Genomic DNA, 21,466 nt, shown 5'->3' on the forward strand with positions numbered 1-21,466 from the left:
AGATGTCTCCAGCCGCAGGTGTCACCTTTCGTGCCCATCCGGGAGGCACTGTGTGCTCGTGGGGCGCTCTGCGTCCTTTCTCCAGCGCCGGCTGAGCGCCATAACGGGTCTGCAAGGATCTGGACGGATCTCCCAGCTTTTGTCTCTCTAATTGATGGAGTCAGGACAGATTTTGGGGGAATCCGAGGCGGAAGGTGCCAGGGACGGGTTCTACGCCAGGTGGCAGCAAAGGCTGCGGGATCGGTGCTGCGGCGGCGGCAGGAGCCGCCTGGGGACAGCGGCCGGGTGAGACGGGCTGAGCCTTCTCCCCTTGTCCTCCCCTCCCCGAGCAGCCCCTGCCCGCGTCCCCTGTCGGCATCGCGCTGCCCCTGGGGCACGTTCTGGGGATGCAGCGCGAACGGGACAAAGCGGGGCGACCCTCGTCAGCTCCGTTCTGTGGTGATTCCATCTAACCTCGAGGTGGTTCTCTGTGCAGTGCCGAGCTCTCTTTGAGATTACTTCCTTGTGTTTGCGCAGTTCTGGATGGTTTTAGCTCAATGAGGAGCGTGTTTGGGGCCCGAACTCCAGGCAAATGGTTTTGTCTTGGGTAGAAGAGCAAAGTAGGAAGTACGTAACCATGGCTCGCTGCCACTAAGCAAAAAGCAAACCCACGTTTTGGGTTGTGTTGTTTTCCAGCCCTGAAGGCGAGGGGCCCAGCTGGAGCCGCAGGGCACTGCCTGCTCTGCACACACCGTGCAGCAGGACACGCGTCCCCACGCGGAGGTGAGGTGTGCACATGGGCACTCCAAGCATGACCCTCTGCAGGAGTTTCTTCTGTGTCCCAGCACTGGGAATTGGCCGCTCCTGGTTTCCCCAGTCTTCCATACAGGCTTGCAGGGAAGGTTTAGGCTTTCTCTAATTGAAAGATGTTGATGCTTGATCTCACAATGTTGCTCGTTGCCCAAAAGTGAGTGTTAGAGGTTTGATATTATCTTACCTTGTGTTCCCAGCTTGGTGTTTGCATTGCAGCACCACCTGTAGGGGTCCCGGGATGGATCCCACCCAGGGTGGGGTGCTGCTCCTCAAGGCCTGGGCTCCTTTCTGCTGGAAACTGACTTTTCTCCTCCAGGTGTTTGCCTGCCTGCTCTGCGCCTGTTTGCTCTCCGTGACGCCCAGGTTGGGCCTATTTGCTTTTCTTTGTGTAAAGAAACACCACGTAAAAGCTCGGGGTGCACCAATCCTCCTTGGCAGCTTGGCCATCTCCAGCAGCCCTGCCCTCCTGCCAGGAGAGGTGGCTTGGGATGCAGCCATGCGTCACAGCCTTCAGACAGGTGCTCCAGAAGCCCCTCCTCTCCCACCACCTCCGGTCCTCGTGTCCCCCAGCAGTGCCTGGTCACAGCCTCCCCTCTGCCCACTCTGCTCTAAATCCCCCCCTAAAGCAATACTTCGATCACACCTCGCAGTTCCTGTGCTTGCTGCAGTGCCACTTTGTTTTACCAGCTGCAGGAGCGGTGCCTGGGAAGAGGAGGACTCCAGCAGCAGGTCAAAGCCCCCAGTCCGATGCGCAGGAACACAGGGTGGGACAGCTGGGCACCACCATGCCAATAGGTGCTGGTGTAAATACCACGACTCAGTCAAGCACAAGGTTTACTTTAAGTTTTATTCGTGGTTCTCCCAAGAAAGAAGAGACCCAGGAGTTTTATTCCTTCATCCACTCCTCCTGTTTGGGTACAGATGGGGAGTTAACGCCGTCGCACCAGACAGAAGTATTTGTTGGCATTAAACATGCAGCTCATCTGCAACGTCTCTGAGAAGCAACTGCACTGTGGGGTGCAGAGGGGTCACACCTGGGGAATGGCCACACAGGACCCTCGATCCAAAGGAAATTCCCTCAGCGAGAGACTTGATGCCGCTTGGGGTTTTTGGATCCATCTGAGCAGTGGAAGTGATTTCCCAGGGAGGAAAGCTGCACTCTGCCGGCTGCTCGCCTTTGGTAATGGCTGGGAGCTCCATTCTGTGTGTATTGGAGCAGTCTGTCAGGCTGCATCTACTTACTTAAAAACAAGGGGAGCAGAAGACACTTGTGCCCCACACTACAGCTGGCCATGGCTGTGCTGTGCTGGTGCTGCAAATGGGATGTGTGGGGAGGTGCAGGTTAGAGGAACCCCTCTGCCTTTCTGAGGGCCGTTTTTAGCCTGGATTTCCTCAATCAAGTTCTCACTCATGTTCTGAGTGTGCCGATCGTGACAGGATACTGGGGACCACCATCTCGAGCTTCAAGGAGACACGTAAAATACAACATATCTTTGGCTTTTGTACCTCAAATTCTGCCCCTTTTTGTCCTTTTTTCTTTTTTTAATCGGGGTAATATAAGAACTGTTTTTTGTGCTACAGAAAGCACAGCAAACAATAACGAGAGTGCACCACCCTCCCCCAAAATGGAGGTGACCTAAAATCGTGAGGGGGAAAAAAACCTTCAAAGACAGCGCGTTGCTTTCCATTTCAACTAAGCTTCCTTTCCTAGGAGCTGTTTTCTCAGCTTCCTCTTCACCTGCTCATCTTCCAGAAGCCTCAATTTGTAATCAGAGCAAGCAGAGGTGGAGAAGGAGGAAGAAAAAAAAGAAGAAAAAAGTAAAGCTGCCTTCCTAGAGGTCTGGAGTAGCTGCCTGTAGCTATCTGTAGCACACTGATTTTTGCCCCGTTCTGCAATTCACTGCAGCATTTCCTTTGGAGTCTGACCACTGGACATATCTCAGTGTCAGGTGTTTGGGGGAACTCCAGCATTGCTGCTGCAAACACCCAGAGCTGGAGATGCAGATGAGGGCTGTCCACAATAATGCATACTGTGCTTGGTTTTAATGGGCATTGCTAAACCAGGCAGGAGCAGCAAAGCTCCCAGCTAATTAAAGCCACCTAATGAGGGTGCGTTGCTTGCTGGGCAAAGGTGAAGCCTCTTTAGCACCCCATTTTGCCACAGCAATGAGCGTACAAATCAGCACGGACAGGGAGATTTCTTTGCAAGCCAAGTGACTTCATTGGTGGGAAGCTGAAAGGCCGGTGACTTCCAGAGGAGAGTAAGGCTTTGTGAAGAGGGCACTGTGGGTTGTGACCGTGCTGAAGGGGTTACATTCTTCTCGAGAGGAAAATCCTGAGTGTGGGCACCTCCCCCAGGTGGCCTGCTCCCTCAGGCACTGAGAGCAGTGACTTGGGAGCACCCGGAACACTTCTGTGTGAGCTTGCTAATGAGAGCTTTCCATTCGCTTCTCTTCTGTGTGATGTAGGAAGGGGTGAGGAGCTGTAGCAGAGGCTCCTGCTGTCCCCTGAAGTACCCCTGGCACAGAGCCTCGGCGTTGCAGATCACGTACATCCCGCAGTCGTAGCTGTTCTGCTGGGCCGGTGCTTTCTCCTCCACAAAGGTTGCTTTGCCTCTTTTCCCCAGAAAGGCCTCCAGTTTCCCTGCCACCTGCTTGGCATGGGCAGAGTTGCACTTGCTGTGGGAATCGTAATGGGCGAAGCACTTTTTGTCCCTGAAGTAAACCAGTAAGCTCCAGTGGGTGCCCCCTGCTGCCTGGCTGGAGTTATCATTGATGGGCAGGAACACCAGCTTCTTGTGGAGCAAGTCCAGAGGCTGAAGGAATATGGCTATTTCTTCCTGACTAAGGGCACACTTGATGAACTGAGCCACTTCGGGGCTGATAAAGCAAATCTGATCGCCGAACTCTTGGAACTGGTCGCTGGCAAAGTACTCAAAGGCAAAGCCAATGATGTGATCGTTGAGCCAGTTTGGAGGATCCAGCAGGGCAACGTCTGACTGCCTCAGCAAGCTGTCCATGTAACTGAGAACCACGGGGTCCATCCTGCACCCGGTGGGGCCACTGCGCTCCGGGAAACTTCACAAGCTGGAAAACAGTAAAGGTAGGAGAGGAATTATGCAACAAAACCACGGCTCTGACACGGTGCTGTGCCACACACATCCCACGTGCCTTCCCAGGGAGCAGACCGAGTCTCCCAGAGCGGCATTTGAAGGATCGACATTGGCAGCATCTGCCAGGTGCGAGGCTGCCAGGTGTGTGCCGGGCCGAGCCAAATACCCATCACAAAGCAGGGCTCCCCACCGGGCAGCGTTCTGCCGGTCACCGCCGGCTTCCCGGACTGCAATTAGAAACCACGCTGCCCAACTTATTAGGACGGGCCGATCCGTGAGACGAAGAGCGCGGGGCGGCAGCCGGCCCGGCCCTGTGCGGCACATGACGCACTTACGTTACATGCAAACCCCGCACCGCCTTCCTGCTGCTGCGGTTCCCAGCGGCGGGACGCGCGCAGCTCCCCGGCTCGGCCCGGCGTCGTTCCGTGGCAGCGCTGACGCCCGGCGGGCTGCAGGCCGGACGCTTCCCCGGCGCTTCCCTCCCGCCGCCCCGCGCCCCTCAGCGCGACGCCGCTCACCTGCCGCCTCATCGCCCGGTTGCCGGGCGCCACCGTAAAGCAGCGCGGCGGGGTGTCGTAACGCTGAGCCGGGCGGGGCGGGGCAAGGCGGGGCTGGGCGGGGCCGACTCTCCGCCTCCCCGCGCTCCCCCCTCCCTCCCCGTGGCGGCGCGCGCCTCAGAGCGGCGCGCGGGCAGCGGGCGGGCAGCGCGAGCCGCCCCCCCCCCCCCGCCGTGCTGTCCGATCCCACCCGGCGCCGACCGGGACCAGGTGAGCACCGGGCGGGGCGCTCAGAGCCGGGAGGGGACCGGTCCGGTGCGGTGCGGGGCCACCGCGGTATCCCCCTCCCCGGCGCGGCGGGGCCTTTTGTTGCGAGCGGGGGGCGGCGGGGAGCGGTGCCCGCGGGCTGACAGCCGCCATCTGCGCCGGGAGCGGGGCGAGGCGAGGCGAGACGAGGCGAGACGAGGCGCTCCGTGTCCGCCGCAGAGCCCGCCCCGGGGAACGGCCGCGTCGCGGCGGGCGGCGGCCCCGCTCCGAGCAGCGCCGCTCCGCGCCCCCAGCCGTGCCCCTGTTCGGTCCGAGCCGGGCGGGGACTGAGGGCGGCCCCGGGGCTGCGGTGCTTCCCTGCGGCTGCACGGCGCGTCCGCGTGCGGCCCTCCGCCTTCTGCGTGCAGCCCTCCGCCTTCATCCCTGCGTCTGTATGCAGCCCCACGCCTTCTGCATTCGGCCTTACACCTCCTCTGGTTTGCCCTCTGTCACACCCCCCCCCCCCGTGTTTATGTTCCCACCCGTGTCTGTGACACCCCGTGTCAATATTCTCCCCATACCTTCTGCATCCTCTCCTCCTTGTCGCTACGTCTATAATCAGCCCTTTATCTCTGTACACACCCCTGTGTGGCCCTTTCCACCCCACTTCTCCTGTCCCCGTGTCACCCCCTGCCCCCCCCCCTTTCAGGAGGCACTCTGGGCACCGTCTCTTTCTGGAATTTTCCAAAATCCACGAGGAATTTCGTTGCTCCCTCCCACCAGCCGTCCCCGCTGTCCCCGCACAGCGCTGTGCTTCGCAGGTGTCGGCAGCTCGGCGTCCTGGCAGCGCAGAGCAGGCGGTGGGAGCCGCATCCCGTAGCGGTGATGGCAGAGGTTTGCCTCACCTCGCCTCGCTGCTGGCCCTGCTCTCCTCTGGCTGGCTGTGAGGCTTTGCTGCAGGCTGCTCGGGACCGGCAGAGCTGAGCGATGTGACACACGGCCCGTCGGCTTTTGTCCCCTGGTCATTCGGTGCAGCGTGATGCTCGCGGTGCAGCAGTGAGGATGGTGTGTTGGATGCACGGTCAGGCACTGCGCCTGTGTTCTGTGCCCATCTGGGGCAGCCTCAGCTGCCGTCTCTCACGCTGAAACTGAGCTTCCTAAACGTCACCTTCCTGAACGATCATTGCCGTGGCCATTTTGGTGAGCATTCAGCCCTTCTGCAAGAAAATCTCTGAGAATGTTAAGCATGTGAGGTCAGGCGCCTGGGAAACGTGAAACCCGGGGTTACCTGTGCGGCCTCAACGCTGCCCATTGCGAGGTGCGGCTGCACCAGAGCTCCTCGTTGCCTGCCCGTTGATTTCCCCAGGGATGGTTTCCAGCTCCCCGGGATCCCGGTAGGGATCCTCCGACTCGCCCGTAAGTCAACAGGGGGAGTGCTGCGAGCACAGGGAAGCGCCACTCCTCGTCCCCGCGCTGCTGCCACTGCCTGGCACCGCACCGACGGGGCGGCTGAGGAGCAGGGTCTTGTTCAAGCCGTTGGGTGCGATTGCTGTAAAGGTACATTTATCAGGGGGCAGCAGTGTTGCCGAGCCTCGCTGTTGAAGTGTCGTAGCTGGTCTGACGGGATTTGTAGATTCCTGCTCCCAGTTCCTTTAGAACTAACACAGATTCACAGCTCTTCCTGCGTGTGAAGCCCTGAGCAGCACTGCCACGAACCGACTGCTGCAGGAGGGCTGCCGGCTGCAGCAGGAGCCCGGGGGCTGCCGAGAGGGGTGGGCTGCCCTCTGCCAGGCCGACGGCAGCGAGCAGTGCAGCCGGTGGGGCAGGGCTCCGTGTCAGGAGCTCCTTCTGGGGAGGTTTAAAAGAGCTGCCTGCTTTTCTCAGGCTGCGGTCCCGCGTGCTTACATTTGCCTAACTCCCTCTTAAGCGAACGGGATTTCTCTCTTTTCTGAAAGTAAACGTGGCTTAAAGTTTGCAAATTCGATACGTTCTCGAGCATTCCTTCAGGCAAGAGCCGGATAATGAGAGATCTTTGCCTGTGTCTGGAAGGCTCCTGGCTGCGAGGAGCAGCCCGCGCATTGCTCGCACTTCCTGCTACGTGTTGGCGTTTGCAAACGCTGTGCTGCGCTCTCAGGTTCGGCGGCTGCGATGGCTGCGAGGGGGAATGCAGGGCATCACCACCGTGATCCACATCGGGGCTGTGATTGTGGGTGTTTGTTTGGCTGCTAGTAAGGTTTGTCTGTAGGTTTGGTAGCTGTTTGAAAGCACAGGTGTCCGGGACTTAGCTGTGTAAACTGGGAGTCTCTTGACAGATGACAATGCAGGAGATAAAAAGTGAAATGCTATAGGCTTCGTTTTCTCTGCTGGACTCAGTATTATCTTGCTGTTGTGTTCGGCAGGTCGTGCATCACGGTGTTACGTTTCTTGCTTGTGTGATTGCGGTGAGTGCTTTAACCTGTGTGTCTGGGAAGTTGTAAATCTAAAAGCAAGCTCAGCTAACTGCACATCCTCAGAAAACATTCCGAAAGAGAACGTCTCCTGGCCTACAGCACTGAGCTGATTGCTCTGTCTTAAAATGCCAGCTGTGTTAGCTGTGTGTGGGGAGGAGTCATGTAGCAGGTACCTATGGAAAGCTCTTACAGGTGAGTGAGAACTGTGAGAAATGCTTTTTGTTCGTTTAAACCACAAGGTTGATGCTGCCCAATTGTGTATTGTTGTTTCTAGATGTTTTTCTTTACAGTGAAGCCTCTGCTCCAAAATCCTGCTCATGCAGTTGCTGGTTTGCATTGGTCGTCCTTAATATTTCGGGTGGCAGTGGGAGGGGAAGTGAACCTCTGGGCTCCATGATTCAGATGGATTCAGTCTGAGGACAGCGGTGTTATCCCCAGCCCCGACCTTGGTCAGGAAGCTTCAATGAGGGCGCATCGTTGCGCTCGGTACATGCAGGTCTGTGATGCTGGCACCACGCTGTCCTGATGCCATTAAGCCGATCCAGCTGCCAGCTTCTGCTGAAAGCGGATCTGAGCTGGCTACAGTTAATGGCCGAGGGAAAGGAGATCGCTCTCAGCTGGATCAGCTCTCTGGTACTGACTTGCTCAGCAGCCTGGTGGTGTCCATTGTCAGCCGCTTTCAGGGTATTCTAAGGGCCCTGTGAAGCACTTAGCTTTGTCATAGATGGAGTTGGGTCTCGTCCCTAGCCCATCTTCCCCTAAGGAGGCAAAGCCTCCAAGTGAGAATTGGCTCCAAGTTTGCTGGGTTCCTTTGCTTTCCTCCTGATGGCTGTCGTTAATCATCAGACCCTTTTGATGAAGCCTGGTGGGCTTTGGGATGGGACTTGCAGTGGCTGTGGGGCACCACTGCTGGCTCACGTGTCGCTGTGGTGGGCTGCAGGGGGATTAGTGGGGACTTGTGCACTTGCATTTTCTGGTTTTCGTTCTGCCCTTATAACTAACAGCCTGAGCGAAGCCTTTGAAATGAAATGGGACAAGAGCCACAAGATGAGAAAGCCTTTACTCATGTTAAAAACAGCAACAACAAAAAGGAAACATTTCTACGGCCTTCTCTGTCAGTTACGAATCTCATTTGCTAATCTCTCACCTGGTGAGCTGCAAAATGACCTTGTTCGCATTGTAGAGTCGCTCCCTCTCGGGATGCCTGTTTGCAGTCTGTGCTTCTCTCTGTCAAACGCAGGTAATCTGACAGCCTCTGTGCTGGCTTCTCATTGAAATTCTCAGGGCTGCATTCCATTGGTTGTGCTGAATGTCCTTTAGAAAGGAGCACGGTCCCTGGTACCGAGTGTCAACCTGTGGTGGCTGAGCGCTAATGGAAGCAGAGTGTCTAACCCATCTTGGAAAAATTCTTGCATGGAAAAACATGCACCACGCCAACCCGTGTAACGAATGCTCTTAATAGATGGCCGAGAGTTCTTTTATTGCATCCCACATCTCCGTGTTGGTTTTGTTTTGAGTGATGAACTTAAAATATTGACTTCAGATGACTTCCGTGGGCCTACTGTTCTTTCGTAGGTATGTAGGCTGGAGCACAACCCTCAATAATGCTGCCGGTTTTAGTTTTGCAAGACTTGTCTGAGGTAAGGAACGGTTACGTTGGCTTGTGCTCGTTGGGTGTGTAGGACAACAGCCTCCCCTGGAAGGAGTTACGGGATGATTTAATGGTTGTGGAATGCTGTCCCATTAGGTGCAAAAAAAAAAACCACCCAAAAAAACAAAAAGCAAACCCAACCATCGAACGCAATGGATTGTTGGAAACGTAGGGCTTGATTAAAAGGACGTGGAGCAACTTTTTAAGGCTTCGGAATTAGCGCTGTTGGAAGAGCGAGGTTCTGTTTGTAGACGTTCCTTTTGGAGATTTCTTTGAGGTGTTAAGAGCTGTGCGTGTGCATTGGAGCCCCAGTTTGCCGATCAGTCAGCGAGCGGAGGGTAATTACGGAGGGTAATTACGTTGGTTCTGTTGCTGCTCCTGGTGGCGAGGAGAGCAGAACAACTCCTGTTTGAAGAGGGATTTTGGCAGACGTCATTTCAAAGCTGGACCATTGTTATTCTATTCCTTTTCATCAGGGAATAAAGATAGTGCTGGCTCAGGGTTTGCTGAAGCCGGAGGAGGATGCAGCAGAGAGGCAGCCAGCTCTGGATTTGGGCCATCTTGCAGTGAGGTGAAACACGGCAGTGAGCAAGAAGGGCACGCGTGACGTGCCTGTCCTGCCGTGTTGCATGGGGAGACTGTTGCACTGATAATCCTTACAGGCACACACTTGCATTTCGTGTCAGGGGAGCAGACTGGTTCACCACGGCCATCGCCTCGGATGATCTCACCCAGAGATGCTTCCCCGTGCCTCCGAGGTACGCTCAGAGACAGCGAGGCAGAGCAGAGGTCAGGTCACGTTTGCTTGCTGCAGATAAATCCCTGAAAAAAGGGTTTGTTCTGTGTGGGCCTTCTGTGGCTGGGCTCAGTACAGGGGTGGAGGCAGAGCCAGAAATGCTTGAAATAGGTCATGTTGAGGCCAGTTGGTCGTGTGCTGGGGAACGTGGGGGTTTCCTTGCCAGCTGAAGGTGGAAAGCTGTGTGTTGCTAGTTGGGAACTTAATGCTGGTGCAGAGTCTTCAGGTAGTGACTCAATCACAAACACAGTGAACTATCCAAAAGGAATTCGAGGAGTCTGTAGGTAGGATTTTCCGAACCAGAAATAACTTTTTCTGCTGACTGCATTGCCCTCATCTCGTTCCACTTGAGGCAATGTAAAATTCCCTACAACGCAGGGCCTGTCTCAAGGCTGATGGTGGTGCTTCTCCAAACACATCTCTGAGCTCACTGCTACATGAAGTGATTTGGTTAAGGAATTTATTAACCTTCAGCAGTATTATTTCTTCTTGCAGGACTGTAATTGTAGCTCTAGGCAATAAATTACTGAGCAAGATTACTTGCAGCGATTGCCCATTGCTTACCCCTACCACTCTGTACGAGCGCTGTGGATTTGTATGTGTTGTTTCACACTCAAATCCCTTTTTAATTACCAAATGGGAACGAAAGGCTTGACTTTGAAAGTGTAGTTTCTAAGCTCAGATTCACTGTATGTATATGAGCTCACGTTCTGTTCCTATCCTTCTGCCACCATTTGTTTCATTCAAATGCCTCTCTAGAGCAGTCACTATTCAGCTGCCGTGAACAATGCAATGAACACGAGGGAAAATGAATAGAACACCCAGTGACTGGAGGAAGAACAATGGAATAAAGGACAAAAAAATGACCAACGAAGAGCATACCTTCTTGTAGTGCTAAGAATTCAGTGATTCGTGTCTTTACAGATAGGAAATATCATCTGAAAACTGGAGCAGGGATAAAAAAGAGCATCATCTGTTGCAGAGCCGCTCGGTTGTTGGGGTTTGTGTGCTTTGTTAAGGTTTCCTCTTCTGGTTTGCTGCCCATTAGTGCTGCTGTCCTCCTTGCATGTAAGTCCTCGTGCTGCTCTCATGGTTGGTCTGTCCAGGAACCTGAGGAAGCTGGGATTAGAGCTGAGGGAGAAGTTTCATGCTGGTGAAGGATGGCCCCTATGGGAGCTCTCTGGTGCTGAGTATGGATGGCTTTCAATTATACATAAAAAAGCCTCGCCTAAGCCTCAAGTTAAAAGTAGCTCCGTGTCTGCTGCTTGGTGGGAAGATTGCAATCTTGTCTCTTGCATTATGTTTATTTCTAGTAAAAGTGAAATCCTTGAAGGAGTGCTTCTTCATTCAAATAAAAAAGGGGCTTTTGAAATTAAAACTCAACACGTAGACGTGGATTTAAAGTGTTTTGGGTGCATTTTTTTCCCTGTGTGCTTTATGAGTTGAATCTGCTTGAGTATGGACTCAAAAAGCTTTTGGAGACTTTTGATCTGGAATGACTTTCTCTCCTTCTGTGTTGATTTTCTGGAGGCATTGGCTATGTGCTTTTCTTACAGGTATGCTGTTCAGGGGGCGGGGGAGACAAGTATTCAAAAAGCATGAACAGTTTTCCTTAGATGAAGGATCATTACAGGTTTAGATCCTGCTGTTATCGATGGCACTCCTGTCAGCTGCCATTTAATTTGCTAAATGTCAGTATTCCTGCTTGCAGAATACGCTTTTCTGCATCTTGATGTGACCTTTTCTCAGAGCCCTTGAGCTTCTTTATGTCTGGAGACATGATGCGTCCGACAAGATGCTGCAGGGTGAGCAGGAGGAGTGACCACCGCAGTGAAGTCATACTGGTGTGTCCATTATAAAGCATCATTTTCGGCTGCATGGGGATGTTGGAGTTGATTTTAAGATGAGGCCGAGCATGTGCTTTCAGTGAAGGAGGAGTTTTCTTCTTTTTGTAGAAGCATAGAATGGCTTGGGTTGGAAGGGACCTCAAGGATCAATGGCTCGAACTCCCCTGGTGCAGACAGGGCTACCAGTCTCCTTATGTAATAGCAGATCAGGCTGCCCAGGGCCCCATCCAACCTGGCCTTGAACACCTCCAGGGATGGGGCATCCACAGCCTCTGTGGGCAGTCTGTTCCAGCACCTCACCACTCTCTTGATAAAGAACTTCCCTCTCATATCCAACCTAAATCTCCTCTCCCTCAACTTAAAACCTTTTCCCCTTGTCCTGCCGTTATCTACCCTTGTAAAGAGTTGACTCCCCTCTGTAGGCTCCCTTTAGGTACTGGAAGGCTGCAGTGAGGTCTCAACCTTCTCCACCATCCCTACTCTTCCATCTTCCCTCATTCACTGTGTTCATTCATAACTGAGGCGGTGTTCGGCATTTTTATGTTAAGATACGAGGTTGTCAGATTTGCAGATGTAGATTGCAGAGTAACAAGCACAGAGACTTCTGAAGCAGGACAGAGACAAAGGTGAGAATCTTCCCACTTGAGATGGAATTAATCTGTACTTAGAAGCATGTCTGGTTTGATCATAGAGAAAAGTAGATGGGCTCTGGCTCTCACCCTGTGTGAAAATTGAGCTGTGACATGTAATTATAAAGGTTTTTGTGGTGCGGGGTGAGCCTGAGTCTGGGCAGTGTGGGGCATTTTCCACTGGCAGTCCTTTAGGATTCCACTCTGTGCAATCTTCATGTTTCACAAAGCTAAAAACCTCATTTTGAAATCAGTGAGTGCTGTGGGGGTAATCCTGGAAGTATGCATATTTGTGCGCTATAGCTCTGAAATGCTAGAGTAATACATATTTAGCTTGTGTGCCGATGAATTTGAAGAGGAGAATTTCAGTCTCAGCTGCAATTAGACAGTAAGTAGGCAGTGATGCTAATGCATCTTCAGAAAGCTCTGTGAGACAAAGCGCCCTGCGGTGCACTCCGTGTGCAGAATGGTGGCAAAGGGTTCAAAGCTGCAGAGTCCAATGGGAAGATGGGAGCAGAAAGCTGCTCTTTGGTGCACCCGTACCTGAGCATAAAGAAAACGTTGGTCAGCCTATTGTAGCAGCAAGGGGGGAAGCAAATACTTCTTGGTTGCTGATAAGACTATTTTTTTTCACGTTTTATTTTCCTTCCTCATTCTCTACGTGCCTTCCAATTCCCGAAGCAAATAAGGTGTGGGTCCTCCTAGTGCCTTACTGGATGCATAGCTGCATCATTCTCTGCACCTTACGTGTGTTCAAGTATGGAGTGGTGCATGTCGTACAAATGTGAGTTCAGTGCTAGTTGTGCAACGGGGTTTTATTTTGAGGTGAGCAGATACTTACTGCTTTGGCTCACGTTCTTAGGAGGGATGCCCAAGAGATGAACGTTGCAAGTGAAGTTTTTCTTTGGGTCGGCTGCCACATTTCACACTGGTAGGTGATGGAGATACATTTGTTCTTGCTGTTTTGGGGCTTTTTTCCCCCACTTCTTGTGTCCCAAAGTAGCTGGTACGCATGCTGATCTGGTCAAACAATGTGAGCCAGTTGCTGTGGTCTGCAGGGTGTGGCTGCACAAGGTCTTGTTGCTGTTTGCGAGGCTGAGCTGGAAAAGGGCTAATTATAGAGACAGACTGGGGAAGGAAGGGAACAGGTCAATTAGAGCATCCAGCACAGTTTCCTTTAAATTACCAGTTGAGCTGGATAGATAAAACAATCAAGGCGCATGGAGTGAGATTTCAAATGCTCTTCTGGAGCAGCAGATGATATCTGCAGTTTTGGTTGGTTGTGAGGAACGTGTTGAATTAGTAATTCTGTTACCAGCATTGCCAAGCCAAGCTAGGAAGACCAAGGATGTGTTGATACTGCTGTTCCTTCAGTAGGGTTTTGAATAGCAGTAGGTTGGGACAGTGGTTTGAACGAGGCAAGGGGATGCGCGGCTCTCAAACGATGAGCAATAGGGATGTGGTGTGATGAAAGAACCGTGGGATGGTTTTCAGTCTAAGATACAGTATTTCAGAAAAGAAAGACTGCTTTCAGCCATGTGTTTTCTGTGAATGGAAAGTGGATCAATCTGGGACGTGCTTTGCCCCCACTCTGTGAGCAGACTGGGGCTATGCTTCTTTTTCTTGAGGCTGTTTTTGGAATTTAGAAGCTTCTTTCTGGTTTTACGTATGAACTAACTCAGATTAGGGGAAATAGTACTTAAAGAGGCGATGCAGAAGCAGTGTGATCTTTTGGCTTGTAGTTCTGCAGGTGTGGAATGCAATAAACTGCAGTGCAGACTGGAATTCGTACAAGTGGGTAAAAACCCTTTGGACCTTTAACATAATCTTGTCTCAATTTTTCTCCTTTTAGGAAAAAAAGTGCTGCTTGGCAGACCCTCCCTGCCTCTGCGGTGTGTTTCTCTTTTTCTTTTGCTGGTCTGCAGCATGCAATTACTCAGAATTACTGTGCAGGAATGAATATGGCAGAGCAAGGAGGAAAAGCGGGGAGAAAATGCAAAGTTCTGTTCCTGCTTTTCAATCCAGATTGGCAAGTTCCTTCTGCTGGTGCTGTGACTCATCCCAGGCTTCCTTGCTGGAGGCGACTGCTGGCAGCGCATCAAAGCACCAGCCCGTGCTTTCAAACCGGAGTTAACCAGGACTTTTCCTTGAGCGAGGGCTGTTTTTCTTGTCCTGGAACCTTTCATGTGCAGGATGAGTCCGTCTCTCAGGGAAATTCTTGATAAACTCTTGGCAATTTGTCTTCAGGTGGAGAAGGGCTTCTTCTGGAATCGTCCAGAGCATCCTGCCTACCTGGGGCAGGTTGGAAGAGCACCGCTGAGATCCAGGAGAACATCACAGAGCAGAATGGCTTTTCTGCTTCTAGTTTTTTGTGTTTGTAGAGCTCACGTTTAGGGTTTTGGTTCAGTTTCCAAGCTTAGCGCATCAGGTAAAAAATTGCCTTTTCCTGAAGGTATGGGTGCAGATACCACTCTTGTCAGGACTACAATAACTGCAGAGGTTTTTCCCATTCTCTCCTTCATTCTTCTGGTCAAACTAAAAGTGCAGAGGCTTCTCTCTCATTACAGTTAAAACCAAGATTGCTTTGAAACTTCCAAACAGTTTGTGTTTTTCCAGTAGCTTATTTATTCTGAGGAAGGCAGCTCCACCAGGAGGAACTTAACCATGATGCCACCAGGGAAAGATGCAGCTGGAGCCAGTTACATCCCAGGGGCTCTTACAGAAGAAAGACAGTACCTGCTGCAAACAGCTTCATCATTTCAGGTGCATCCACAGGAGCAGTCAGGAGTGCAGTGGAACAGCAGCAGGCGGCTTTGGGTTGATGTGGGGTCTCGGCACGCCTCCAGCCCTTGCTGCACGATTTTGTTTAGTAGGTGTCATGCAAAGAAGGGAAAAGCTTGAGAGAGTGTGGAAAGGTTGCATAAATGCTTAGAGGCTGCTTCTCTGGCTGTGTGAAGGGAGACTCTTGGAAAATGATGAAAGTGGGCGCTGTTTTCTTCTTAATGGGCTGGAAATGGAGATTGGCATCCTGAGCTGGCAGAGGAGTCACCCTTTTGATAGTGATCTCAAGTTATACAAGAGGAAGAGCCTTAAAGGTGCTGATAAAAATGTAAAATGAATACAGTAAGAATATATTAGGTTGCAAGCAAAGAGTGATGTAGTCGTTATAAACAAGAAAAAACAACACAAACAGACGTATTTTTGCTGCAGCTTTCTGGCAAGGTGAGGCAGGATAAGGTTGCTGTGATCGTTGGGAAGCTACACCTGCAGCTGAGGTTAGTGCTTGAGACAGGAGTTCTACAGGTGTGGATGAAAGGGAAAAGCGTTTATTTTCACTGTTTTGTGTGCTAAGAGGAAAAAACATCAAACAAACAAGCAAACCCAACAAATAGAAGTGGTTTTGAGCATTGGCACTGTGAGGTGGTTTCTTAGCTCCAAAACCCAGTCCGTGCTGATTATCCCTACCAGCAAGACCCAATTTTTTTCCCTTCTGTTCCTATTAGGTTAGCCCTCTCCATTTTGATTTTTCAAGTGACATTTTAACTGCAGGATCGTTCTGATTCCTTTGCTGCTGCCACATTGCACACGCATTTCTTTCCTTCGCCCACGTCTTGATTGAGCCCACAGCACAGAGCTGCTTGGGAGGGCTGTGTTTGTGCATCACCTCCTCCTCCTGCTTTTGATCCTGCACAATCCCTGGGCTTCTGGAGGGCTGCTATTATGACTGCAGGTGTATGCATCACTTGTTCATGTATTTTTCAGGCGGTGTTTATGTGTTGTGTTGTGTGTTGCCTCTTCTTTGTGTTGTACTTTGTTGTTTTGGGACAATTGGGACATTTGAAAACCAACTTTTTTGCTGAGTCACATTTTAAGTAGGTTTGTTTTCTGCAAGGAGCAAAGTGATTGGCAGCAACAGCATTGAAGCTCTTATCCACTTGCCTCTGATCTGTCAGCACAACTGCTGGTAAGTGAACAAGCAAGAGAGATCTCCCCGCACTGCTGAGTTCCTGAGTGGGGGTATTTTTATGCTGTTAGCACAGAATGCAGTATAAACTTGGTGGTATTTGAAGATCTGCAGCGACGAAGCGTGTGCCTTCCTGGAAGCAGAGTCAAGCGAGAAGTCAAATGTTATTTCTGTGGCTCAACCTGTGGTTCTCCTACTGTTCAGTCGCTAATGCAATGGTTTAGGTGAGAGCATTTCATCATGAGATATTCTTATTTGTGAGATGCTCAGAATCTCTGGCACCCAAAATAGCTCTGTTTTTCCCCCTGACTGAGGTTTCTGGGCAATCTTTAGGCAGTTCTACTTTAAGACTGTGCCCAAGCACGCGTTGTGCTTTTCAGTCGGTGTGCGTGCTGGAGAGGATACTACACAGTGCTTTGTTAGGTATGTGCTAATCATAGAGTCGCAAGGTTGGAAAGGACCTATAAGATCATCTGTATGATTTGTATGAATTGGGGTCTTCTTTAATTCTGTGTGATTTCAGTTCTCTGGTCAGGTCCTGCACTGTGATTGATCAGCCTTTTCTTTCCTCCCCTGATATGCTGAGCCTTGTCCAAGTGTTAGAACCAGCTTCAGTTGTCTCTGTTTCCTATGATTCTGAGTTAACCCTCTTTTCAGGAAATTAGTGGCTTCCTGTAGGCTATTTGTAGTTGCTGCTGGCCAAGCAAAGTGAGGTGATGTCTGTGCAATGAAATATGATGCAGTGTTGAGGAGGATTAGCTTTTTCCTTTCCTAGGACTGGGATGGCACAGTTGAGCGCGATAGCGGGTTGGGACCAGTGCCGCGTGCAACTTCTGCTCTCCTTCATGTTGCTGCAGTGGGGGCACTGAGCTTTGGTGGAAGATGAGCCAAAACTAAGTGCTTTTGTTCTCTTGATTTATTGGCTACTTTATTCATTTGGAGGTACTGGGGTGGTTTTCATTGTTTTGCTTAGGAAAGCAAAACCAAATGAAACCTGCTGAGAATCCGTCTTGTTTTTGGGAACAGTGTACAGGGTCAGGGACACCACGGTGCTTTCACTGTATGAGTCGTCCCTTGTTGCAGGGTCCCTTTTTGTGCCCTGGGAACTCATGTTGAGCCTCCTCCTTCCTGCTCTGCGTTCAGCCACACGCTCTGGACAGGAAGCGGTGAAGGCTGAGCGTGTCTCAGGGCTCCTCATGTAATGCACTTGCTCATGCAAGAATAGGAGCACTGGGCTGAAGGGAAAGCTGAGATCTCATCTTTGGGGGGGAAAGTGCCCATTTTCAGCTCTTTGCCTACAAAAAGAGGAATTTTAGACCTCTGTGTTAAGGCGTGACCTAATTGTAGCTGCTTGGACATCTGCATGAGGAGGTGAGGATAAAAGAAAGCACTGCAACTTCTTAATAGAAGAAACACGACACGCTAATAATGTGCGTGGCTTGGCAGCACTAAGAGGAAGTTAGAGTAGACGTGAGTACTGGAGACATGGAAATCACTGGGGTGCATTCAGGTTGTTCTGGTGGTCTGCCTGTCTGCCTGCTCTGCTGTGTCCTTTCATTGCTCTTTGGAGGCATTGTTAAGGGGAAAACTCGCAGCATTTATCTTATTTACTGGCATTCAAAGACTATCTGATGCTATTGTCTGTTCCTTCACACGTGAAATCTAATCTCTGCCTCAATTAGCCTTGGTAATAAGGCTTCTGTATGATAAGCGAGTAGACAAATATTAGCGTGTTACCACCAAGGTCTTTATCCTTCACCGAGATACGGTGGCTGAGCTTGAGCACAGGTTATTTATCCACAGAGAACAAACTTATCTGTGCTCCTGAATTGCCCCTATCATAGAGCAAGCACTCCTGCCCCAAGCCAGATTTGGCTGGTCAGCACCGAGAGCCCTTCTGTATCACACGAGTGAAATATTTTTCTGTACGTACAGTATTTCTGGTGCTGCCTACGACGTGTGTGCAGAAAATGCATAAAGAATCCAGTGTTTGCGGGCTGCTCCACGTCAGCCTGAGCTTTCCAGCAGCTTGTCTGAAATATGCACAGCTCGTTCATTCCTGCCTCCACAGCCCAGCAACCTGCTGAGGAGGAGGATGGTGGGGGCCACCAGCAATCTGTTGTCATTGCACATGAAACACTTGTCCACCCTGCAGCCTGAGCCTGGATGTCCCTGAGGTTGAGCACCAGTGAGGTGCAGGTGCTACCAGGGTGCTGGAGGTTGTGATGTGAGTTTTTTTTGGTAAGGGAAAGAGAGAGAAAATTGCTTCCAGGGGTGATCCTGCAGCTGTTTGGAGAGAGCTGTTCTAAGGCACAGGTGATTCAGACAGATGAGGTTTCCTCTTTTTCTTGCATACAGCTCCTGTCCAAGCTTTATGTCACAGGGCAATCCTTTACAAAGCAGCACCAGGACTTCCTTTGGAAAGTTCCCTCTTGTTCTCTCTTCCTAACCATCGGAACTCAACCCATGAAGTGATGGTGTTTATTTTGTTCTTTATTTTTTAACATACTCCCTTGCCAAAACTGCCAGCCTCATCAGTTTTACCTTTCTCCTCATTCATGCTTTAAATGTCCTAGTGCCGTCACTTGGTGACTTGAATACTTAACATCTCTGTTCTTTCTGTCGGCTCGTGCTGGCGCTTTGCTCAGGATGTGATGCAGGGCTAATGAACCTACTTAACCTCAGAGAGGCGAGAGAACTGAAAGTGTAAGAAAAGTCATGTAGCAGACTGTATAGATTGGTGAAATCAGTAACCAGATCAGCATGCTGGAGGTGGTGGCTCGATGTACAAAGCAATCATCAGCTTGGGTGATTTGAGGGGAAGAACTCCAAAATTCTTTTAGAATGCATGAAAACAAAAACCTTACATGAATTTCGAGAGCTTCTTTGTACCAGGGCCCTTGCCTGGTTTTCTTTTACCTGATGCTCCTGAGAATGTTTGCCCACAGAACTGGTAGGACTAAAGCTGCCCAGCATCTTCTTGTTCCTCCTTGAGTTGCCTTCTGCCTGCATCATCCACTGTAAAACTGAGCTAGTGATGTCTGTTGACATCACTTTGAGTCTTTGTTGGGAATCCCTAGAAACGTGCTCAGCTTGTTGGTCTGTAGCTTCACAGTGAGCACACCTAGAGATGTGCTGTCCTCGTTTCTGACTGTAGAACTGTTGAGTGGTCCCAGGAGGTGAGTGGCAAGGGGTGCTGCATTCTCTGCAGGAACCTGCTGTCCTTGTGGATGTACTTGGCTTGCTCCAGTGTCTCTTATCCACCTGGGTGAAAAAGCAGCTGCTTTCATTTGTCCTAACGAACAAAACCCAACAAACAAGGGTCAGCCTGAAGTGAGATCTCATCCACTGCCCACTGACACGGGGAGCTGCAGCTTGGACCCGCTGGGATCCAGATTATTCAGCAGGGCTGCAAAAAGAAAAGCACAGGCATGTTTTCCATGAGTGCCTTGTCGAAGAAGCTGTTTTGATTTATGTTGCATCTTTGACATGCATACGTCTGAGATGAAAACCAGCTAGATGATGAGGGTCAGGTTGATATGAGCCAAACAGATGCACTTCAAAAAAGAAAAAAAAGGCTTCAATGTGAAATTCACTTAGCTCATTTCCTGGTGTCATTACATTACCCTGATGATGGATGTGCTTCAGTTGTGTGATCCCACACTGAACATATTTTTAAACATTTTTTCACGCTTCCTTCTGTTGATCTCATCACATAGCAAAGGTAATGGATATAAGGCACTTTCATTTCCATGCCATATGCTCTCTGGGCAGGTAATTACAACACTTCTGTGTTTTATTTTACCACATGATATCAGTGCGTTTTCTGGTTTTCAGGTGGTGGCGGTAGGAGGTCCGCAGGGAAGCTTCAAGTGAGGTATTGGCTTTTTCCCTGAGTTTTCCACCTCCTGTTCTCTTTAGGGGAAGGATGGCGCTTCAGGCACCAGCATTTCTTTTGCCCCCCACTTTCTCCAGCAATGTGACCTTTCCTTGGTGAACAACTTCTGAGCCTTAATTTTTATGATGGTGATAACTGCAAATAGAGGAACTCATGCTGGAGTGTTGCGGTGAGTTTCAAAGATCAGGGCTATCTCAGGGATTGGAAAAGGCTGTGTCTTCCCTGTGCTGCTGAGGGCATTTGCTGCAGCAAGGCATAGCTGCAGGATTTCATTCGGCTTACAATGGAAAGCTTCACACTGGGGGATGGGGTGAGGGAGGGGATGATTGAGGCTGCACAGTGCGTGGTTTGTAAAAGATTCCAGGATGACTTTGTAAAATCACTGTAGTTAATGGAAATTGCAAAACTGATTTATGTGCTTGGAGAAAGCAGGATCTCATTTGGAAGGGATGTGGTTTCTCCTATCTCAGAAGTGGTGCTAGAGGCAGGCAGGTTGTCCTCAGGCTGAAGAAGGGACTGATGTTTGTTTCAAGACGTGATCATTTGAGTAAGCTGATCAAATGTGTCTGAACGAGCAGTTGGCAAAGTATTGGGAGAAATGGGTTGAGCGTAGCAGAAGCTGAAAGGAAAAGGGCAGTTCACATTCCAGGGTCTGAGCAATGCGGGCGCTGTCCCAGTCAGGCTGTTCACTGAGCTTTGTTGATATCTGACCCTTCAGATCCTTGTTACTGAAGCTGGGTTGGTCTTGCATTTAACTGCTTTTAAAACAAAACAAAAAAAACTCACCTCTGTTTTGGAGGAACACGTTTAACCAGGCAGGAAAAAAAAAACCCAGCCATCATTCTGTTAAAACTTGCGGCTTGTCAAACCTGATTACCCTTTAAAAGTTAGGGTTAATGGTGCTGCCTCTAGTCATGCTGAAGAGGAGTTTCACTGCAGACTTTATTGGAAAGGACTGGGGAAAGTGGCAGATCGATGGGACTTGTGTCAGCCGCTGTTTCTGCTGAAGGCAATTAGAATAATCAAACACCAAATGGTTTTCCATGCGCGTCAGATGCCAAATGCTGGCAGCTTAAAGGTGGTGATGCCCTTAAATGGGTGTGAAGCTCCTGATCCCTCTTTCTGCCTGCAGCTGAGGTGCAGAGAGCAATAACGCTCAGCTGGAAAAAAGGCGTTTTCTGTTGAAAGTGACTTTCAGGCTGAGTCCGAGCATGGAAGGCATCATCAGTTTTGTTAGGAAAGGTGGAAGTGCTCCGGCCCTTCAGAAAGACAAGGGCAGTGCATATCGCTTTTCTGAGAAGTCAGCGAAATCTCAGGTTGCTGATCCAAATCTTGGGCTCCATTGCTGTGCATGTGGCAGAGGTGGGGTGTCAGAGACAGCATCTCATGGGAGAGGGGTGAAAAAGCTCTGTAAAGCCTATTGCTTACGAACAGATAGAAGAACTTTTCACATTGTCCTTAACTCTCATACTGGTGAAGAAATAAAGGGATCTATTTCAGTCCTCCAAACAGTGTGAATTAATTAGCGGCAACTTGGCTTTTGCTTGTCCCTTTTCTGCCAGCGCCTTTGTGGTGATAGGAAAT

General features: G+C 50.6%; 2 protein-coding genes across 9 annotated transcripts in view; one reads left to right on the forward strand and one right to left on the reverse strand.

Annotated features, from left to right (window-relative positions):
• Positions 1 to 358: 358 nt before the first annotated feature.
• SENP8 (SUMO peptidase family member, NEDD8 specific) lies at positions 359 to 5,988 on the reverse strand. Of its 3 annotated transcripts, none has more exons than XM_072345944.1 (2): positions 5,936 to 5,988; positions 359 to 3,878 (listed from the first exon to the last, which is right to left on the reverse strand). In XM_072345944.1, the coding sequence occupies exon 2, from the start codon at positions 3,833 to 3,835 to the stop codon at positions 3,164 to 3,166; it is 672 nt and encodes a 223-aa protein (XP_072202045.1). In that variant the 5' UTR covers positions 3,836 to 3,878; positions 5,936 to 5,988; the 3' UTR covers positions 359 to 3,163. The 3 variants fall into 3 exon arrangements, with proteins under 3 accessions (XP_072202045.1, XP_072202042.1, XP_072202044.1); XM_072345941.1 differs by lacking the exon at positions 5,936 to 5,988 and adding an exon at positions 4,423 to 4,528; XM_072345943.1 differs by lacking the exon at positions 5,936 to 5,988 and adding an exon at positions 4,240 to 4,407.
• The window catches only part of MYO9A (myosin IXA), a 165,028-nt gene continuing 148,134 nt past the window's right edge, over positions 4,573 to 21,466 (forward strand). For all 6 annotated transcript variants that reach the window (XM_072345934.1, XM_072345937.1, XM_072345939.1 and 3 more), the window contains exon 1: positions 4,573 to 4,671. The gene's annotated coding sequence lies outside the window, so the exon portion shown is untranslated. The remainder of the gene's footprint in view (positions 4,672 to 21,466) is intronic.

Source organism: Excalfactoria chinensis, chromosome 10 (genome assembly GCF_039878825.1).
Source record: "Excalfactoria chinensis isolate bCotChi1 chromosome 10, bCotChi1.hap2, whole genome shotgun sequence".
Classification (NCBI taxonomy): domain Eukaryota; kingdom Metazoa; phylum Chordata; class Aves; order Galliformes; family Phasianidae; genus Excalfactoria; species Excalfactoria chinensis.

Excerpts from the sequence above, each read along its gene's own strand:
- SENP8 (XM_072345944.1), bottom strand. The coding sequence starts at position 3,835 with ATGGACCCCGTGGTTCTCAGTTACATGGACAGCTTGCTGAGGCAGTCA.